At 55.0% G+C, this 19,190-nt stretch overlaps 1 protein-coding gene across 1 annotated transcript; it reads right to left on the bottom strand.

Moving 5' to 3' along the window:
• Nucleotides 1-1,467: 1,467 nt before the first annotated feature.
• Nucleotides 1,468-18,753, bottom strand: HDGF (heparin binding growth factor). The gene is made up of 6 exons (XM_081891966.1): nucleotides 18,597-18,753; nucleotides 4,887-4,963; nucleotides 3,965-4,103; nucleotides 3,553-3,735; nucleotides 1,953-2,239; nucleotides 1,468-1,845 (listed from the first exon to the last, which is right to left on the bottom strand). The coding sequence occupies exons 1-6, from the start codon at nucleotides 18,681-18,683 to the stop codon at nucleotides 1,839-1,841; spliced, it is 780 nt and encodes a 259-aa protein (XP_081748092.1). The 5' UTR covers nucleotides 18,684-18,753; the 3' UTR covers nucleotides 1,468-1,838.
• Between the last annotated feature and the right edge of the window lie 437 nt (nucleotides 18,754-19,190).

The following is a 19,190-nucleotide window of genomic DNA, read 5'->3' as shown; positions in this document are numbered from 1 at the left end:
GTCCAGTCCTCAAACGTTCAGATTCCTTGGATGACCCCATTGCAGTCTAGCATCAGGGGACAGGGTTCCTTCCGACTCGACCGCTGGAGGATTCTATGATTGAAAGGTAGAAAAACCTCTCCCCACCCCCACAAACTTTGGGGCTGCCCTTTGCTGAACGCCTCCCTGCTCTACAAGACGCCTTTGAGGTACAGGAAGCAGAACCGGAAATAGTGCTTTGCAGGATTGTTCCTGGGGGTCCTTCTGGATTAAAAAAATGTCTGTTGGGGGTGGAATCTGAGACAGGTTTGCCCCCCCCTCAGTGCCACTCAGCTTGGCTCAGTTATCAGTGACTGCAGAGCACAGGAGGACACGCACAATGGCTTCTGCTTCAATTGTCTTCCCCCTTTGGGTGACTTCCAAACTTACGGCGGGCCTGGTTGCTGGATCAGACCAAAAGGGACCCATCTAGACCAGCATCCTGTTCTCACAGGGGCCAAGCCTATTCGGGGGAACCCACAAGAAGGATCCAAGCGCAAGAGCAATTCTCCCCCCTGTGGCTTCCAGCAACTGGCATTCAGAAGCAGGGCTGCCTCTAAGTGTGGAGAGAAGAGCCCAGCCATCTTTGCTGGTAGCCATCCACATCCCTCTCCTCCTCCATGAAGTTGCCCAATCCTCTTTTAAAACGATTCAGGCTGGCAGCTATCGGAGCCTTCTGTGGGAAGGAGGTCCAAAGTTTTAACTAGGCAGGACTTTCGCCTGTCCTGTCTCCCAACACCCATCTTTTCTCTGTGCCACGTGCAATTTTATAAACTTCTATCATGTCGCCCCTTCTCTAAACCAGGCATGTCCAAAGTCCGTTTCGGGGGCCTAATCCGGCCCCTGTGGCAGTTTATTTCCTGGGGTAAAATCCTTAAAAAAACCAACAACTATGGTTGGCCCTTTGTTAGGCCCTCACGGCCCTTCACTTCATCAAATCTGGCCCTCTTTGACAAAAGTTTGGACACCACTGTAACTAAAAGTCCTGAAGGGTGCAACCTTTCCTCCTGGAAGTCCCCCCCCCCGATCCTTTGGGGGCCCTTGGCTGAATCTTCCCCACCTCCCTCCCCCCTGCAGGGGGTGGCCCCAAAGCACCCCCAAATGAGTTATGTGAAAGGAAAAAAGGCCAGCCAGAAATTGCTGCTTGCCCAGAGTCTCCCAGGAGCCCCTTTGGGCCAGTGGGGGGGGGGAGGGTGTGCTCTGGTGGACGTTGGCAATCCATCCCCGCGTGTCCCCTGCCCAGCAGACGTCAGCCACCTGCGTTGAGGCAACCTGGGGAGGGGGATGCAGATGGCGGCATGGGAGGCTCATTCCATGGGCTTGAGGGTGAGGCCTTGCACACCCAAATGCCCTTTATTCCACCCTCTCCCCCGTTTTGAGAAGGGGCAAAGGACCAGCCCCCCTCCCAATTTCACCCCAGAGCGCCTGGAAGCAAATCCAAAACCAGGGTTGTTTTTTTAAAAAGGCATTCAACTGCTTTTATTTCAAAGTGGCTGACCAGCGTTTCCCAACCCCCTAGAAAGGACTAACTCAAAGCGCGGGACCCGCAAAATGGCGAGGCCAGGAGAGGAGAGGAGAGGAGAGAGAGAGAGAGAGAGAGAGAGAGAGAGAGAGAGAGAGAGAGAGATGGGGGGGGCAGAGGGAGGCAGCTGGGCAGAGCCATTTCCTTCCGCTTCCTTCCGCAGAATGTGGCTCCAGACCCCCTCCCCACGAGGGGCACAGGCAGCGGGTCGGAGTCTGGTTCTGAGCACCCAGGGAAACCGCCAGCAGGCCGGGATCGGATCCGGAGAAGGAGGAGAAGAGCAGGTCGGGTCGGCCGGCTACAGGCTGCGAGAGAGCAGAGGGGGAGCATTGCAGTGGGCTGGACTGGATGACCCCTGGGGTCCCTCCCCCTCCAGGACCCTCCCTTCTCCTCCGGGTCAGGGAGCCCTCACCTCTCCTTGTGGTCTCTGCTGGCCTCCTCCTCCTCCTCCTCCTCCTCGTCCTCTTCCTCCTCGTCCTCTTCCTCGGAGGCTTCCTCCTTCCCCTCGCCTCCGGCCGGCGCATCAGCGGCTCGGCTGCTGTTCTCCTCCTTCTCCCCGCCATCAGGGAGGAGGCTGCTGGGCTGCGGCTTCTTGGGCTTCTCGGTCTCCTTGGGGGCGTCTCCCTCACAGCCCTTGGGCTTCTCCCCCCCAGCGCCCTCCTGGTCCTCGCTCTCCTTGGCGCGCTTGGGGGAGGAGTCCTGCAAGACGGACAGAGGGGTCAGGGAGGTCCAGCCTGTCTCCCCACAACCCTTCTGTGCGCTCAAGAGCTGTGGTGCTGGGGTTGGGCTAGATGGCCTGGGGGGGTCCCTTCCGACACCATGGCTTCATGGCTCATTGGAGGTTCTTCAGCAGAAGTTGGGCAGCCATTTGTTGGGGATTCTTGAGTTGCGACTCCTGCCTTGCAGTGGGCTAGTTCAGCCTTGGGGATCCCCTTCTAACTAGGAACCCTTATTAATATTGGGGGGGGGGGAAGCTGGGCACAATAAAATAAAAAAAATGCAAGAGATGACAAAGCAGCACAGAACAACGTGACGAGAAATGCAGCCTTGAGTGTCATCGGCCTGTGGACCTCCCTGCCACTTGAGATGCAGCAGTTGCCTTCTGTGCCAACTTCTCAATGCCTGCCAAAAACGTTTCTATTCCTATGCAGGCAATTAAAAGAGTGCAAACCCCACAACTTTTTGTCAATCCTGGCTTTTAACCTTTTTTACTCTGAAATTGCTGTTAATATTCTAAATGCTTTCACAAAAATATTTTTAACGCTATTTTAACGCTTTGGTACGTCTTGTGATTTAGCGGCATAGGAGTACTTTTATAAAGAGATGTGGGGATGTGGGGACCTCAGGGGCCCCCAAGACACAGCACCCAGGATCCGTCCCTGGGAAAACACTGCAGATGGGGGCAGACGTGCCTCGCATGAGTAAGACCCCTGGCTCACTATCCCACCCCAGAGGCATCTCCAGACCGGGCCGGGAGTGAGACTTGTGCCTGGAGCCCCAGAGAGCCCCTGCTGCTTCCAGTCAGAGCAGGCAACACTGACCTGGATGGACGCTTGGCCTGAGCTGGGATGAAAGCAGCCTCCGGCACCAGCTCACGTGTGGAGAGCAGGAGGAGCAGATCCCCAAGAGATCTGCAAGGGGCCTCCAGCCCAGAGGGGGACCTCACCTGGCTGGGGGGGGGCAGGAAGTTCACTGGGTGTGACCTTGAGGGCCAGTCGCTGGCTCCTGGCCTAACCTACCTTTCAGGGCTGTTGTGGGGATTAAATGGTGAGGGGGGAGAACCATGTACCCCACTTTTAGCTCCTTGGGGGAGAGAAGGCAGGGCAGGAACACAATCGATCGATCAATGAACCCCTCTGGTATCCTGGGAGAAGGAGAAAGGGAGCCCCACGGGAGGAGCCGCCACAGTCCCTTTTCCTGCCCTCGCTTTTAACCCTTTGCACCCCAGCCGGCCGCTGCAAGAGGGCTGGCTGTGGGGTGGGCCACGTGTGGTCGTCCCCCCCCCCGCCTACCTCCAGGAGGGGCCCCTCTGCTTTCCTCTTGCTCCCAGCCTTCTCGTTCTTCTCCTTGGACTGCTCGTCAATCACCAGGTTCCCCTCCTCGTCGCTGCTCCCTTCGGGGGTCTCCTTCTTCTGCCCTGCTTCCGGCTCCCGCTCGGCCCCCGCGTCCTCCGTGGGGCCCTTCTTCTGGGTTGGCTGCAGAGGAAGAGGCAGAGAGCACACACTCAGCCTCGGTTTCCCCACTGGGACTGGAGCCTCCCATCTCTGGGGCCCCGGAGGCCGGGAAGCCAGCCCCACAGAAGGAGCAGCAGCCCTGGCTGCCCCACACTTCAGGCGCACAGGAATCCTGGGAACTGTAGCGCGTTTGGGCCCCTGGGAATTGCGGCTCTCTTGGGCGGAGGAGGTAATCCCCCCCAGTGCGCACCTGGTACCCGGATGCCTTGACGGTGGGGTTGTTCTCTATCTCCCAGAGGCCTTCGCTGAAGCCTTTCCGCTTGTTGGCCTTCCCAAATTTCCCCTTGCACTCTTCGTACGGGAAGAGGTCTTTCGGTCCCAGAAACGCCCTGGGTGGAGAGAGAGGAGCCGCGAGTCACACACACAAACAAGGGCGTGGGCTGGCCCAGACCGGCCCCTGAAAGCCCCGCTGGAGAAGCCTATACGCGTGGTAGGCCTCGCTTGAGGTTTTTTAATTTATGTGTTTCTTTGGCGCATCTGTATGGCCTGCTACTCAGCCAAAATAATACTGCCAGAGCGGAACAAGGCAGTCCCTGCCTGCACAAGCTTACAGTAAAAGAAAAGGACATGACACACAAGGGAAATGGGATAGGGAGGGAGGAGGAAAACTCAAAACACAGGCAGGAATTTTTAAACAGTTGTTTCTATGATGAGAAGGTTAGGTCTGTTCAGACTGGAAAAGAGGAGAACAAGAAGCAACATGATGGCCCGCTAATATCTGAAGGGCCATCCCATGAAGCCAGACTGTTTTCTCCTGCTCCAGAGGGGAGACCTTGAACCCGTGGCCCCTTGGAGTCCCTTCCAACTCTACAATTCAGAGAGGCTTTCAACATTTTGTCTCACAGTCCTGGCCAGGGGGTGGTGGAATGCCTTAAAAAAATAAACTTAAAAAACTTAATTATAATTATGATTATCCAGTATTAGCACGCTGGCTCCATATTCAGAATTTCCCAGTGGCAATCGTATGCAGCCATTCTCCCCATGATGGACCCCAGCCCCAATTCACACAGGAAGCAGCAGCTCCAGAGTCTGAGATCCACAGGCGCAGCTCTGTTCAGGGGCAGAAGCAAATCCCCTCGCAAAGGAGAAACCGGCCGCTTCCTTCTACTCACGTTTCATGGGTCCCGAAGAAAAAGACCTGGTACTTGTTGGAAGCCGATTTCACAGCGGACTCTGGCATCTCATCAATCTGGACAGAGGAAAAGGAATCAGAAGTTTTTTGGAGTCACAGAATCATGGAATCGGAGGTCAGGATGGCTGCCTTGAAAACAAGGCTTCCCCTTTATATGTAACAAAAGCACACAAAAAGGTTCTGCAGGTTCTAGTCTGCAATGAAATCTCAAAGTATCTCCTCATTTTCTCCACAATAGCTCCGCAATGGTGCTAAGCGCCCATGTCAGATTTTGGGACTAAGGTTGCAATGACTATTTGAGCTGCTGAGATCACAGACAAGGCCAGTGCTTTTGGCCACATACCTCTACTGGTATCATCAAAAAGATGGAGGCGCATTAAGTCGCAGGTGAAGGTGGAGGGGAGTCAGAGCCCAACTGTATCCGGGGGGGGGGGGGAGGGATTTGGAGAGGACAGCTGCCTGGTGTACAGAAGGTGGGATGATCTCCCAACTGGGAGGCAGCTCTAAACGGGGGCAAAGCCACAGAGGAGAGAGGCTAGAGACCCCAGTGGAGCCTCTGGGCTCAGGGGTAGTCTATCACAGAGGACCACTGGAAAGAGAAAGGAAAGCGGCAAGCAGGTGGGGAGGGACTTTGCACCCCGCACGAGGGCTCTGAGTTAAGCTGACTGGCCCCGGGGGGGGGGGGCACCAGGACATTCTCCACCCCCCAGGTCTGATCCGGGGCGGAGGGGGGGAATAAATATATTTTGGGGATTTAAAAAAATAAGTTATATAAATTTGTTGCTCAGTGTGATCCTTTTGCATTTTTTAATGTCTTCCAACTTGCTGTTATTTTTTATCAGCTATCGTTTATCAATGATTTGTTCCAACTCTTCTTCTCTATTATTAATCACTGATCTTTTTGAGTTAATCTTCTTGTGTATTGCTATGTTTCAAATGGATTATTGGACATTATTTGATACAAGTTCAAAGAACCACAGAATTGTAGGGCTGGAAGGGACCCCACAGTCATCTAGTCCAACCCCTGCAAGGCCGGAATCTCAACTGTTTATTTTAAGTTGCTTAAAGTCATATTTTTATATTATGACTTTTGACATGGGATTGGGTCATTATATGTAACTTTTATTGCACATGCTGTTGTTTCTTCGGACTGCAAACCGCCTCAGGTGCGGGAAGAGAGGAAGATGGTGGACAAATGAACACTGAATGTTGAAAGGAAAAGCCCAGCAGTTGGGCTCCGTTTAAAAGGCCCCGTCTTACAGGTTGCTTTGGGGAGGGGGGCCGGTGGGGAGGGCCAGCCTCCTGGGTGCGAGGGAACACACATGGGGGGGGGGCACTGATCTGGCAGGCAGCCACTCTTATTTCGGCACAGGGCCAGGACTGCAAGGGCTCCCTGCCCCCTTCTGACCAATGGTAAGCTCCTGTCTAGACTGCAGCGCCAATTTAGCTCAGCAGATTCTGCAGCTGGGGGGGGCAGCACCAGGGATTGGGGGGGGGCAGGGAGGAACAATGGCCAGGCAGCCACTGGCCCCTGCAGATGGAAGAGAGGAGGAGCACTTCCAAATTCCTGCTGGATTTTCTTCTCTGCCTCACAAAGGCCACCCAGCTCCCTCGCTCCCATGTGATTTTGGCACTGCAAAGCCACCTGCTGGCCTGGGGCCGCTCTGATCTCCACAGCTGGCCCCCAGGGGCTCCTTTTGCCACCTCAAACCAAAGCCCCAAAGCCCCCGCTCCTGGCATCACCCCCAGCTGGCTTGGCCAACAGCCAGGGACTTCTGCAAGCAAAGCAGCTGCCCTGCAGGCTCTCACCCTAAGCACAAAGCAATATTCTAGTCCTCATTATCCCAAGTGAATGACTGGCTTCTGCACAGGAGAAGAGGATGCTGGACTTGGTGGGCCATTGGTCTGATCCAGAAGATTCTTTTGTTCTTAGGGAACCTCCAGGTCCAGAGCCAGTCTATCCTGACTCCTTGGTTCTTTGGGGTACTGGAAATCAGGATGGTGGGCTCCATGGGCCCCTAGGATGGCCCTTCCCCCTGGCTACTCCCACGGCTGCCTGAGGCCTCACAGGGGCAGGAGTCTTCCTCTGACCCAGTTGGGTGCTTCTTAAGGGGGGGGGAGGTCATGATGCTTAAAAGCAAGCCTTAACTCAAGCAGGGGTGACTGGGCAGACCCCAAAAGGCCAGCAAAGCGCCATCTGCCCCCTCCAGGCACCTGTCCTGGATGCTGCAGCTGCCATCCCTGCATTGAGGGGGTTGGACTAGATGACCCTTCGGGGTCCCTTCCAACTCGACAGTTATTTTATGATTGTGTCCACAAGCTGTTTGCTGGCAGCCTGGCTTGAGAAATGCCCCTCCCCTCCATGTGGGCCCCTCCCTGGCCCAGACAACAGCCCCCCCCCCCAATCTGGTGATTGCTAAGAAGAAAAAAGGTTGGAGAGAGACAAAAGGCTTAATCCTGCTCCCAGGTCCCCTGAGCCGTTTCTGAGCTGCAGGAAGAGGCAGGTGCTGCTTCTCCTGGGGGAGGAAACCCAACACCCCCATCACAAAGGGGAACAAAGGAGGCAGGTGGGCTGGAGAGGAGGAAGAGGCAGCCCCCACCCTCAGAACCCAGCAAGAGCCCAAAGGGGGCCCATCTCTCCCACTGGCCAAATGCCCCACAGAAGCTAGGGGTCTTGGCAGACTGCCTCTGGGCCTGGAGGCTTGAAAAGAGGAGGAGAAGAATTCACAGGCTCTTGCAGGGAGGGGGGCGCTTTCCTTTGGAGCCTCTGGTCGGCCCTGTCAGGCCCCCTCAGGCCTGATCCAGCAGCCAGGCCTCCCTTCTGTTCCTATGGAGCTTCCAAGCCCAGAGGCAGTCTATCTGGAGAGGAGTCTGGAGTAGAGGGGCCTGTGGCCTGATCCGGCAGCCTCTCCCTCTGGCCCTGCCCTGCCAGCCGCCCTCCTGACTCACAGCGAGGGAGGAGGAGGAGTGGCCTCTGCCGCCACCCTTGCTGAGTCACTGCCAGGAGGCCCCTTCCTGCTTCTCGGCCTCGCTTGGGCTTCCTCAGAGAGCGCCCTTTGTCCCACCTGGGGATCTGGCCAAGGGGGCCGGTCCCATTCACCCTCCAGCCATTATCAGTGGGGTGGGAGGAGAGGGAGAGGAGCAACAGCCGCCCCCACCCTCTGCCGCAGAGCAGCTGCTTGGCAGGCAGAAGGTGGCAGGTTCCCTCTCCGCAGGCAGCAGCTCCTGGTAGGGCTGGGAACGCCTCCACCAGCCCAAATTCCTCTAGTGAGCGGCTGCTGCCAGCCCGTGCCAACAGTACTGAGTGAGACAGACCCGGAGGCAGCTCCTGATGTTTGGAACCGTGAGGATTGGCACCTTAACTGTGTTTCCAGAGGGAAGGCCACAGATCAGTGGGGGAGCAGACTGCCTGGCCTGGGAAGGGTCCCGGGTTCGAGCCCTGATGCCTCCCAATGGAGATGGGGAAAGGCAGCCCTGCCCCAGGCAGGCAGCTGAGCAAAGGGGCTCCTGGCCCCTCAAGAGCAGCCATGGAGGGCAGAGGGAGATCCCCAGCAGGGCCTGGGCACCCACAGCCCCAGCACCTGCCAAGGCGGGAAGCCTCAGCCACCCAGAGAGCAAAGGGGCAGTGCAAAGGTTGGCTGGAAAGACAGGCCTCCCCAGGCAGGGGGCCTTTCCAGGAAGAGCCCACTGGAGCCGCCCAAGGGGGCCATCTAGTCCAGCCTCCTGAATCCAGATAGACTGTCTCTGGACCTGGAGGCTCCATATAAACCTAAGAAGAACCTGGCTGCTGAATCTGGCCAAGGGGGCCCATCTAGCCCAGCCTCCGGTTCTCCCAGCAGCTCAATATAATCTAGAAATGTAGGGATTGTGATAGACTGCCTCTGGACCTGGAGGTTTCATAAGAACACAAGAAGAACCTGGTTCCTCTTCTCGCAGGGGCTGGCAAGCAGGATCTGAGCACAAGGACCTAGCCTTCCATAGCCCTCTCCTCCTCCGTGAATTTGTCCAATCCTCTTATGAAACCACCCATGTTGGTGGCCACCCCTGCCTCCGGTGGGAGGGAGTTCCAAAGTTTAACTCTCTGTGTGAAGGCCTTTCTCTTTGGCCTGACAGGGGAGGGAGGGGAGCCTAGCCAGAGGGCAGAGGGCCAGAGCAGAGCAAAGCAGAGCAGGCCTCTGCCCTCTGCCCCCCTGGCACTGGCACCACATTAACACACGCATGCAAGCACACACAGGCCAGCCACCTCCGCCAGGAGGCTGGGCCAGAGGCACACAGCCTGGCAGCAGAAAGGAGGCCCACAAAACCAGCCCCGCCCCCACGGCCTGGCTTTGCCCTGCCGGCCCCATGCAGGGGCAGACGGGGGGGGGTGTCCCCCTCCCAAACACTCTTTCCCACCCAAGGTTTCTTGGGAGCCTGATCAGCACTATCTGGAAAGGGATGGGGTGGGGAGGGCACCCTAAGGAGCACCTGGGTGTCTGGTGGGTGGGTGGCGGGTGATGGAGGAGACCATCTGGGCCAACAGGAAAGGCCGGCTGGGAAACAGGTTTCCCTGGCTGGGGGGGGCAGAGCCTGATTGCGACAGGGAGGCCAGCAGGCAGGGGCCTCCAAGATGCTCAGTGTGGGGATGTGGAATGGGGGGGTGGGCAAATTGGGGTCCAGAGAGGCCCCTTTCCCCACTCCTGGGTTGATCCCCAAATGCAACCAGACTGGACCCTGGATCAACCCAAATTGTAGAGTTGGAAGGGACCTCCAGGGGTCATCTGGCCCAACCCCCTACAATAGGATGTGCAGAGATGAGGCCCCTGTCACTCGGCAAGCGCAGAGGCTGAGCAAATGGAGAGAGAGTGGCTTTCCTTTTGCTCTTTGCGGAAGAGCAGGATTCAAAAGCAGCCTGGAACAGAGGGACAAGTTCCGCCTGCTGCTCCAGCTGGGAGCCAAGAGGCCCAGGCCCATCACCAGAAACCACTAGAGAGTCACAAGAGGGGAAACCAAGCCCTATTTGTTTCCCACCATCTCATAGGAACCTAAGAAGAGCCCCTTTGCTGGATCAGGCCCAAGGGGGCCCATTTACTCCAGCATCCAGCTCTCAGTGGCCAAACAGATGCCTCTTTCAGAAAACCCCCAAGCAGACCTATCACAAGTCCTGGGCCCCCTCCCTTCCTGCCTCTTCCAGCCACTGGCATTCACAGCATTGCTGCTTCCCGCCCCACCGCCCTGGCTAGGAGCCCTCCATGGCCCTCTCCCCCCTCCGGCATAACTTTGTCCCACTCTCTATTAAAGCCACCCAGGCTGGTGGCCACCTCCACCTCCAGTGGGAGGGAGTTCCACAGTTTAACTCTCACTGCAGCAGTCCTGCATCTTCCAACATTCAGCTTCAGTGAACTGCCCCTGCCCTCAAACAAACCCACCCAAGTCTGTAATTTATTTTAATAACCAAGCTACTTACAAACTACCCAGATATCAGAACAGAGAGCAATAAGTATCACCAGAAGTGACCCTATAATAGGAAACAGGCCCAAAACATCATTAAAAGGGTAAATGGGTCCATTTGCAATGCTGGGGCAATGAGAAGTGGGTTTTGCCCTGATGCCCAAAGCCTTGCAAAGTGCCAGCCCCCTCCTTGCCCTGCATGGTTGAATCCTGCCCCTGATGTGGCACCAGCTCCTATCCTGCCCCCCCCCATGCAGACTCACAAGTAGACTTCTTCCTTCCACTGAATAAATCATTTTTATTTCAACATGGCTGTTAAAATACCCAAGGTATGACCAAAGTCTGACCAAACTGCGGGAGGCAGTGGAAGACAGAAGTGCCTGGCGTGCTCTGGTCCAGGGGGTCACAAAGAGTCGGACACGACTAAACGACAACAACAACATTTCAACATGCTTTTAACAATAGCTGCATTTATACCACCAGGTTGTTTAGTTACGCTCTGCTTCATTTCTTATTCAACTTTGCTTGACTTTGACCGCTTTGTTTATTCCCTTCTTAACCCAACTTTGGGTATTTTCACAGCCATAAAATAATAGCAGTAACATCCATTTTTCTTTCCTCTCAATCTCTCCAGGTCTTCTGTATTTTCTGCTTTGGACTGTAAGCCATTTGAGGGCAGGGACCTGCCCACTTTTGACTTTTGAAACTCTGCAAATTGTAAACTGAACAGCTCCAATATAGCTGCAATAAGGAATGCGATGTTAGGTCATCCCCCATGGAGCTCAGCTCTATAAATTGCATCCTTTTGCTAAGAAACCCTCCAAACAGGTTGATTCGCTCAGCATCGAAACAATGAACACTTCGGAGCTGCCTAAATGGAGACGGTTAAATCGGGTCTGCTGGGTCAAGCTTCTGTGCTCATTTAAAACTTCTGATGGGTTTTTAAATAGACTGCAATTGTTTGGGTTGGTAATGTAAGATGGCCAAGTGTTAGAACTGAACAAAATGCACCAAGCACACAGAAAATAGAAGACAAAATTGCATCAGGAGGAAGCACACGCCAAGTGGGGGACTGGGAGATCCACCAGAAGCCAAGCCGGGCCGGGGGTCCTGCTCTGCGGGCCTCCATGGGGTGGGGGCCCAGAGGACCCCTGGATGTGCTGAAAGAGGAGCACCTCTTGGGAGAGCCAGCAGAGACCATCTGTGCGCGGAGGACAGAGCCCCCTCCCCCCAAACCGCAAGGCTTTCCTGGCTCCCTCTTGGGAGAGGCCTCCTCCCCCCTCCTCCCCCAACGGCCACAGCAAGGAAGGAAGAAAAGAGGCGGCAGCAGGAGAGAGCCAGGCGGCTCCTGTTTTGTTCTGCAAGAGCGGCAATGACAAAAGGCAGCCATTCCCAGGCCCCCTGGCAGCAGGGTTTCCAGCAAACAGGGCGGCCGGTGCAGGCAGAGGCAAAAATGGCTGCAGACCAAGGGAAGCCAGCCTGGAGGAGGAGGAGGAAGTTTTTGCTAGGTGCCCATAACTCCCTTGCTTCCAAAGAGAGGCCTGAGCAGGCCTCCACTTTGCGGCTGGGAAGTCGCGCCCACACAGGACCACTCGATTCCTGCCACGGCAACCTAGAAATCCATTTCCCCATCGACCGCTCTGGGGGCGCCTGGCCCCTCGCAGCAAATCAAGCCACGACCCTGAGAAGGTTCCCTGGCAGACGCCGCCATAGGGCACCCCACACTTGGGGGGCTCCCAGCTCCCTTTGGAGCAGCAGGACGTTTGCACCTGCAGGGGCAGCAGAGGGAGCTGGGTGTCTGGTGTGGGGAAAGCCAGGCCCCATGGAATGAAAGATGGGGGAAAGCGCCACCCCAGGATTGGGGCCGGACTCAGGACCCCCATGGCCAGCTGCAGCAGCCCCATGGAATAGTACATTAAAAAAACACAAACAAGGCTTTTCTGAAGTTTAATCCGGATTATTTTAGAAGTGGAGCTACATTAGCACAATCCTATTATGCATGTCTACTTAAAAGAAGAAGTCTCTCTTAATTCAGTGGGGCTTACCCCCAGGTAAGTGGCTTTGGGTGTGGGACTGCAGCCTCGATGCTCCCTAACAACCTGGTTTGAAATACCTGAATGCAAAAGAAACGCATTTAGGTCATAGCTCATTCCACCTCTCCTGCGTTCCCTGATGAGCTCATTTACTGTTTATCTTTATATAATGTTTAATCGGTATAACATATAAAAGGAACAGGAGCTTGTCAGCGTAGCCAGAATCCGTGGCCGCCTTTCAAGCACAGTGCAGGCCCCGTTTCCTCTGCAAGAGAGTGAATCCGGAGCCAAGATGAGACTCTGGAGCTCTAGCACCATCAACATGACACAAGAGGCCGCCTATTATTCTACCATTCGTTTATATCGGCTTATGCCAAACGAACAGCGTGGTCATCTACTTTCCTTATCGTGGAGAAACACTCCTCTGCCCAGGACCTACCAGCCGCCCTTACTTCTGGAAAGTTCTTGGCACTTTGCCTTCCAGGAAGTGATCTTGCTTAGAATCATAGAATGGAAGAGTCAGAAGGGGCCCCTGAGGGTCATCTAGTCCAACCCCCTGCAACGCGCAGTTCCCCATCCAATGTGTCCTCAGTGTCCTTATACGCAACGGCTCCCCTAAGCAGATACAAGTTCTGTGATCCTGTGCGGTTGGACTAGATGACCCTTGGGTCCCTTCCAAGCCTAGGAGTCTATTAAATTTTGCAGTGCAAAACCTTTGTGGGCTCCGATGCTGGAGAGGTTCGAATTATGCTCCTGGGTAGCACTCAAGGTTCAGTTGGGTTGGAAGCAAGATGCCCAGCTGATGTGTATGCTTCCACTCCAGAACATATACATTAGAGTGGAAAGTTTATTTGACCCAGAGATTTAAAAGTGATGCCTTTGGGGGACGGAGAATCGCTGAATTAAAATCGCAAACAGCCCTGATGTAAAACATCCCACCCTGATTACTGGAATTAAACACCTGTGAAAATGAAAATAAGTTCCTGGGGGAAAGCTCCGCGCTGGGGCATATGCCCTGCAGCTGCGACTCCTGGCATCACCAGGAAGGGCTGGGGAAGTCTGCCAGTGAGACCCCAAAGAACACCTGCCAGTCAGTCAGATGAATGGCCCAAGTCAGTATAAGGCAGCTTCTCATGCTCCTCCCTAAATTTGCCCTTTATCCGACATCCTCCAGATGATGCTGAACTCCCGTGGGACCCAGTCAGGATTGGCCCCAATACTAAGGGACTGGGAGAGTTGGAGCCCGTCGTGCAACATCTAGAGAGCTGCAGGCCAGCCAGCCCCATCATAAAGCTTTAGGTTAGAAAGGTCTCTTCCACTCCCTGTATAGGAAGGTGCCTTATACAGGCTGCTGGTCTAACCCAGTACTGCTTACACTGACTGGCAGCAGCTCACCAGGGCTTCAAGCACGGATCTCTGCCAGTCCTCCCTGGACTTCTTGGCATGCAAAGCAGGTGCTCCAAGCATCGAGCTGCGACCACGTCCATGTTAGAACCTCAGATATATAAGCGAGGAGCCAAATGGCTCCTTAAACCAGGAATGTCTAGTTGCCATTTTGGGGCCAGACGGCTGGAAAGTCGTATTTGTCAGAACAACTTTGTGGTTTCTGAAATGTGTTCCGATTCTACAGGATGTGTTGTTAGTGTGTGAAAACAGGCAAGGCCCAAGGATCCCCAGATGGGGGGAGCCTCAGGCCCCATCCTGGCACCCGGGCATCTTCACTTGGTCACAAGTGGCCGACAGCCAGGGGGCAAAATGTGCCTGGCGAATTGTGAATGCTGAGCTGTATCCCTTCTGCCAGAGGAAGATTCTAGTCCTCATGGTTTCCCACAAAAGTCTGGTTTAAAGAGGAAGAGAGTCAGGCCATTGGGGCATCTAGTTCAGTACTGTCCACACCAGGGACAGTGCTCCCATCATCCCTGACGACGGGGCATGTGGCACTGGCAGACAGTGGCTCCCTGCGGGGTTTGGGCCAGGACATAATGTAATTAACAACAAACAGCAGACAAGTTTCGGAAACGTGCTGTGCTGGTTTGTGTGAACAAGGAGGGGGTGTGTGGCAAGATTTTGGCAACACTGCTGGAGCTGGAATATTGAATTGATTAAAGGAAGGCACCCGCTATAGCCTCTTGGAAGAAGGAGGGGGATCCTAGATTGACAGGCAAAACACACAAAGTTTATGGGCTGTATCCAACTTCAGCCACACAAATATTCACGCACATATATGCAAGTTTCATTGCTCATCATGTTGATGGTCATTCGAGGGCCATGGAGCCAAGTTCTAGGCAGGTTTACTCAGAGGTAAGTAGAAAAGTGTTTCTCTGGCAGCAACAGACCCATAGAATTGTGGAGTTGGAAGAGACATGGCAGGGTTAGAAACTTGAGTATATAAGCTAGGCGACAAATGGCAACTTGAATCCAGGTTGCAGTTGCTGCAAAGGAATATCTATTCACCAGGGGGTTGGACTAAATGACCCTCAGGGTCCCTTCCAATGCTACAATTCTATGAGCTCAGCTACATTGCTTAGTTGTAGCTTCCTCTTACAAAATTCACTTGTCCCAGTGTGCAGGAAGGAGGAACGCACAGGGTGGAAATGGAAATTACTATGGAGTAAGTCTCTACATTGAGTAATTCTCTATATGAGCACAATTGGATCCACACCAGTAGCAAAACGCGCCTGGCTAATTTTGACCACTGCCTGAGGATCATCTCGTCCACCCCACTGCGCAATGCAGGAATATACGGGGTTCAAACCTGAAACCTTGGCATTATCAGCACCACGCTCTAATCAACTGAACTACTACTGAATTTCCCTTTTTTCATTTTGATAAAAACCCCAAGTTTCTAGCCCTCATGGTTACAGGAATAAACAGAAATAATTAAATAACTGAAGACACAAGAAGTAAAAACAAGAAGACACACATGTACTTATACAGAGCTTTTTAAAAGGTCTTAACGGGCTAAAACCAAACATTATGTCAACAATCCTCTTAACATCCCTGTAAGGTAGGCTGGTATAACTCCACACTATTACAGATGGCGACCTAGCAGTTCGAAAGCACTCTTAAGTGCAAGTAGATAAATAGGGACCGCTTTATAGCGGGAAGGTAAACGGCGTTTCCGTGTGCTGCGCTGGTGCTGGCTCGCCAACTGCAGCTTCGTCACGCTGGCCACGTGGCCTGGAAGTGTCTTTGGACGGCGCCGGCTCACGGCCTCTAGAGCGAAATGAGCGCGCAACCCTAGAGTGGGACACGACTGGCCCATATGGGCAGGGGTACCTTTACCTTTATTACAGATGGAGGAAATCGAGAGGTTTAGCTTTTGGCTAATGCTCTTGACCAGCGTTCGAAACACCTGTTGTTCTAGTTGCCTTCTGCGACAGGGAACTTCACTAATGCGCAGTACTGCACCTAAGATTTCAGATTAAAACTGCCTTGGCTGGAACAAAAGGAGGACCTTTTGCTGCCTCCCCCCTTCCAACCACTCTCTGAGGATTGGAGAAGGGACCCTCGTAAGAATATTAGGGGAGGCGGGAAGGGGAAGTATGGCTTACTTTTTTGCAGTCTTCAGATGAGGACTAGACCATGTGAAAAATGAACATAAGATTTTAGCTGCAGTTCATTCATTTTCAGCTTTGTATTCATATTATAAAAAGCATGGCTAGACATTCCATTGTTGCTCCCATAACCTCGGTTTAAGGTGCCATTTAGCTCCTAGATTTCATATCTGTTTCTAACGCTGCTCTTGACCCAACAAAACTACACTCACCCCCTTTGCGTAGCTTTCCTCATTTAAAATGGGGTGACACCCCACCCAAATCCAACTGCCATAAGCAAAGGTAGTAAAGGGGTCTTTAGAGGCCAATGTGGCAGCTCAGACCCCTTTCCAAAAATCACGCAGGGGAACTCTGCGGCGGCACAGGAGGTCTGCATGAGGAAAGTGACACCCGCACCAACACGACATCCAACAAGGAACAAGAGTATTTCTTTTAAAAAGCAACTAACAACTATTATTATTTTTGTTAGAAATAATCATCCTAAAACACCATGGGAAGGTGGTGTATTCTCCTTCCTTGGAAGTTTTTATGCAGAGGTGCTCCCAGGAGTTATTTAGCTGTGATTGAGGTGGGGGTGGGTTCAATGACCCCTAGGGTAACCTTCCAGCTCTACCACTCTATGATCCAACTCCACAAAAAAGGGGGCGCGGGGTTGAAACAAACAGCAAGGCCAGCAAAGAAAGTTGTTCAAAGAAAGTCAACTGAAACAAAATGCTCCATGATCTGTTTTTGAGAAGTCTGCAGAGAAGCGGCCCGGTGGATCTCTCTCTCGAGGGAGATTTCCATAGCATTGGGGCCATGCCAGAGAAGGCCCTGCAGCTCTGAGTAGAAGCTAGCTCTGCACCAATATAGGATGAAATTTTGAAACAGGAAGATCTGGTGTAAATGGGGGGGGGGGTTAGTTGGCTGCTGGTGGGAGGAAGCCTCTGACCTCAGAAACCACATTCCTGGGACAGACACATCAGTGCCACCCCTTGCATGCTAGCCTTCCTCATTCACAGCCCAGGGTGGCTAAGAACACCCATAAAAAGAAAAGAAACACCACACCATGTAGTAAACTTAAAGGTAAAGGGACCCCTGACCAGTCGTGGACAACTCTGGGGTTGCGGCGCTCATCTCGCTCTATAGGCCAAGGGAGCTGGCGTTTGTCCGCAGGAAGTTTTTCCGGGTCGCGTGGCCAGCATGACTAAGCCACTTCTGGCGAACCAGAGCAGTGCGCGGAAATGCCGTTTACCTTCCCACCAGAGCGGTACCTATATATCTACTTGCACTTTGACGTGCTTTCGAACTGCTAGGTTGGCAGGAGCAGGGACCGAGCAACGGGAGATCACCTCGGCGCGAGGATTCGAACCGTTGACCTTCTGATCAGCAAGCCCTAGGCTCCGTGGTTTAACCCACAGCGCCACCCGTGCAGTAAACTTAGCCTATGACAAATCAGTGGGATTCAACAGAAAGGGCTGGAATCATAGCACAGTCTGGTTGGAAGGGACCCCAAGGGTCTGGTAGTTCAACCCCTTGCAATGCAGGAATATCAGCTCAAGCATCCCTGACAGATGGCTGTCCAACCTCTGCTCAGAAACCTCCAAGGAAGAAGATCTCACCACCTCCCGAGGGGGTCCGTCAAACTGTATCCAGTGTTAGTCCTACTTAGAGTTCAATTCACTGAAATGAATGATTGTGACTCAATTTGGGTCTGTAATTTTCAGAGGGTTTGGACTTAGTTGGGTACTGCCCACCCAACAGCGTTCTGGGTCAGGAATAGCCAACATGCTGCCCTCCAGACAATGCTGGACTCCAATTCCTATCAGCCCCTGCCCGCCACCATGGAAAATGGTGAGAGGTGATGGGAGTTGTAGTCCAACAACACCTGGAGGGCATTATGACCACTTCCTCCTTTTAGGTCAGTGCTTCCCATACTTGGGCTTCCAGGTCCTTTTGGACTACAACTCCCATCATCCCTAGCTAGCAGGACGAGTGGTCAGGGATAATGGGAATTGTAGTCCAAAAAAAACACACCTGGAGCCCAAACTTTGAGTGCACCAGGCAGCAGCCAGGATTTAGCAAGTGCTGCGGCCACTTGGGTTTCTAAGCAAATAACTGGACGCTTTTCAATCCTAAAGAATTCAGCTCCTCAGTATTAGTATATTGCTATCATTGCAGGCAGCTATTTCTGCCGAATGAATGACCATGAAGGAAAGGGCCTCCCCTTCCCCCAGAGCAGGAAGCGGGCGCAGGTGAGGCGGCCGGGCCGCGCGGAAGGAAAGGCGGCTGCCTGGAGCAGGCCTCACCTGCGCCTCGTGCTGCTCCCGGACCCGCCGGGGGAACTCCCGGCCACGAGGGGGCTCGGCTTCGCGGCCCGCGTCCGGCGAGGGGGCTCCCCGACTCCCCAGCGGAGCCCCTTTCTCCCGCCCCGCGGAAACATGTCCGCGCTCCACACGCCGCCGCCAGGTGCCTCTCCGCCCGCCCAGGGACGCAAGCCCCAAGCCCGCGCGGCCAGGCCGAAGGGACCCCTCCGGGCCCCGGAGGGCGGCTCTGGCTGGCAGCGCCCACCTGGCGCTCGCCTGCGCCCCGCCCGGGCCCTGCTGCTTCTCCCGCCCCCGGCCACGCGGCCTCTTTCCCGCCCGAGGCCCGAGCGCGGGGCCCCTTCCCGCCCTCCGGCCGGCGCCTTACCCGGGCGGGCCAGTGCGGGTAGCCCTTCATCTTGGCGAAGACCAGGTCGCCGCACTTGTACTCGCGCTGCCGGTTGGAGCGGGACATGGCGCGGCGGCGCGGGGGGGGCCGGCGGGCGGCCTGCCTCTGCCTCCTCCGGGCTGCCGAGCGCCGCGCCTCCTGGGGCTGCTGCTGCTGCTGCCGCCGCCGCGGCTCCGGCTGCTCCTCCGGGCGGGCGCTGCTCTCCGGGCCGCCGCCGCCGCCGCCGCGCAACAGTTTGGCTGGCGGAGGCGCGCCTGGGCTCCCCGGGGGCGCTTGTTTGTGTTTGAAACGCGAGGCTGGCGAGGGAGGCCCGGCTCCGCCTCCTCCGCCCACCAGGCCGCTGCCTTTCCCCGCCCCCGGCCGCCAGGAGGCGGGGGCGCCCCGAGAGGCGGGGAAAGCGGAGCGAGGCGAACCCGCGCCAAGACCCGGGGCGTCCCTCCGGGACGGGGCAGCAGCCGCGCCAGCCCAGGAACCGCTCGCTGCGCGGAAAATAGGCGATCCTCGCGGCCGCCTTTTCGATTCTCCGTCGCTCGTGGCGATGGGATTGGCGCCTCCCCGGCAGAACCCAGTGGG

The sequence above is a fragment of the Podarcis melisellensis genome (assembly GCF_964234715.1).
Source record: "Podarcis melisellensis genome assembly, chromosome: 16".
Lineage (NCBI taxonomy): Eukaryota > Metazoa > Chordata > Lepidosauria > Squamata > Lacertidae > Podarcis > Podarcis melisellensis.
This window is presented reverse-complemented; position numbering and strand designations above follow the sequence as displayed.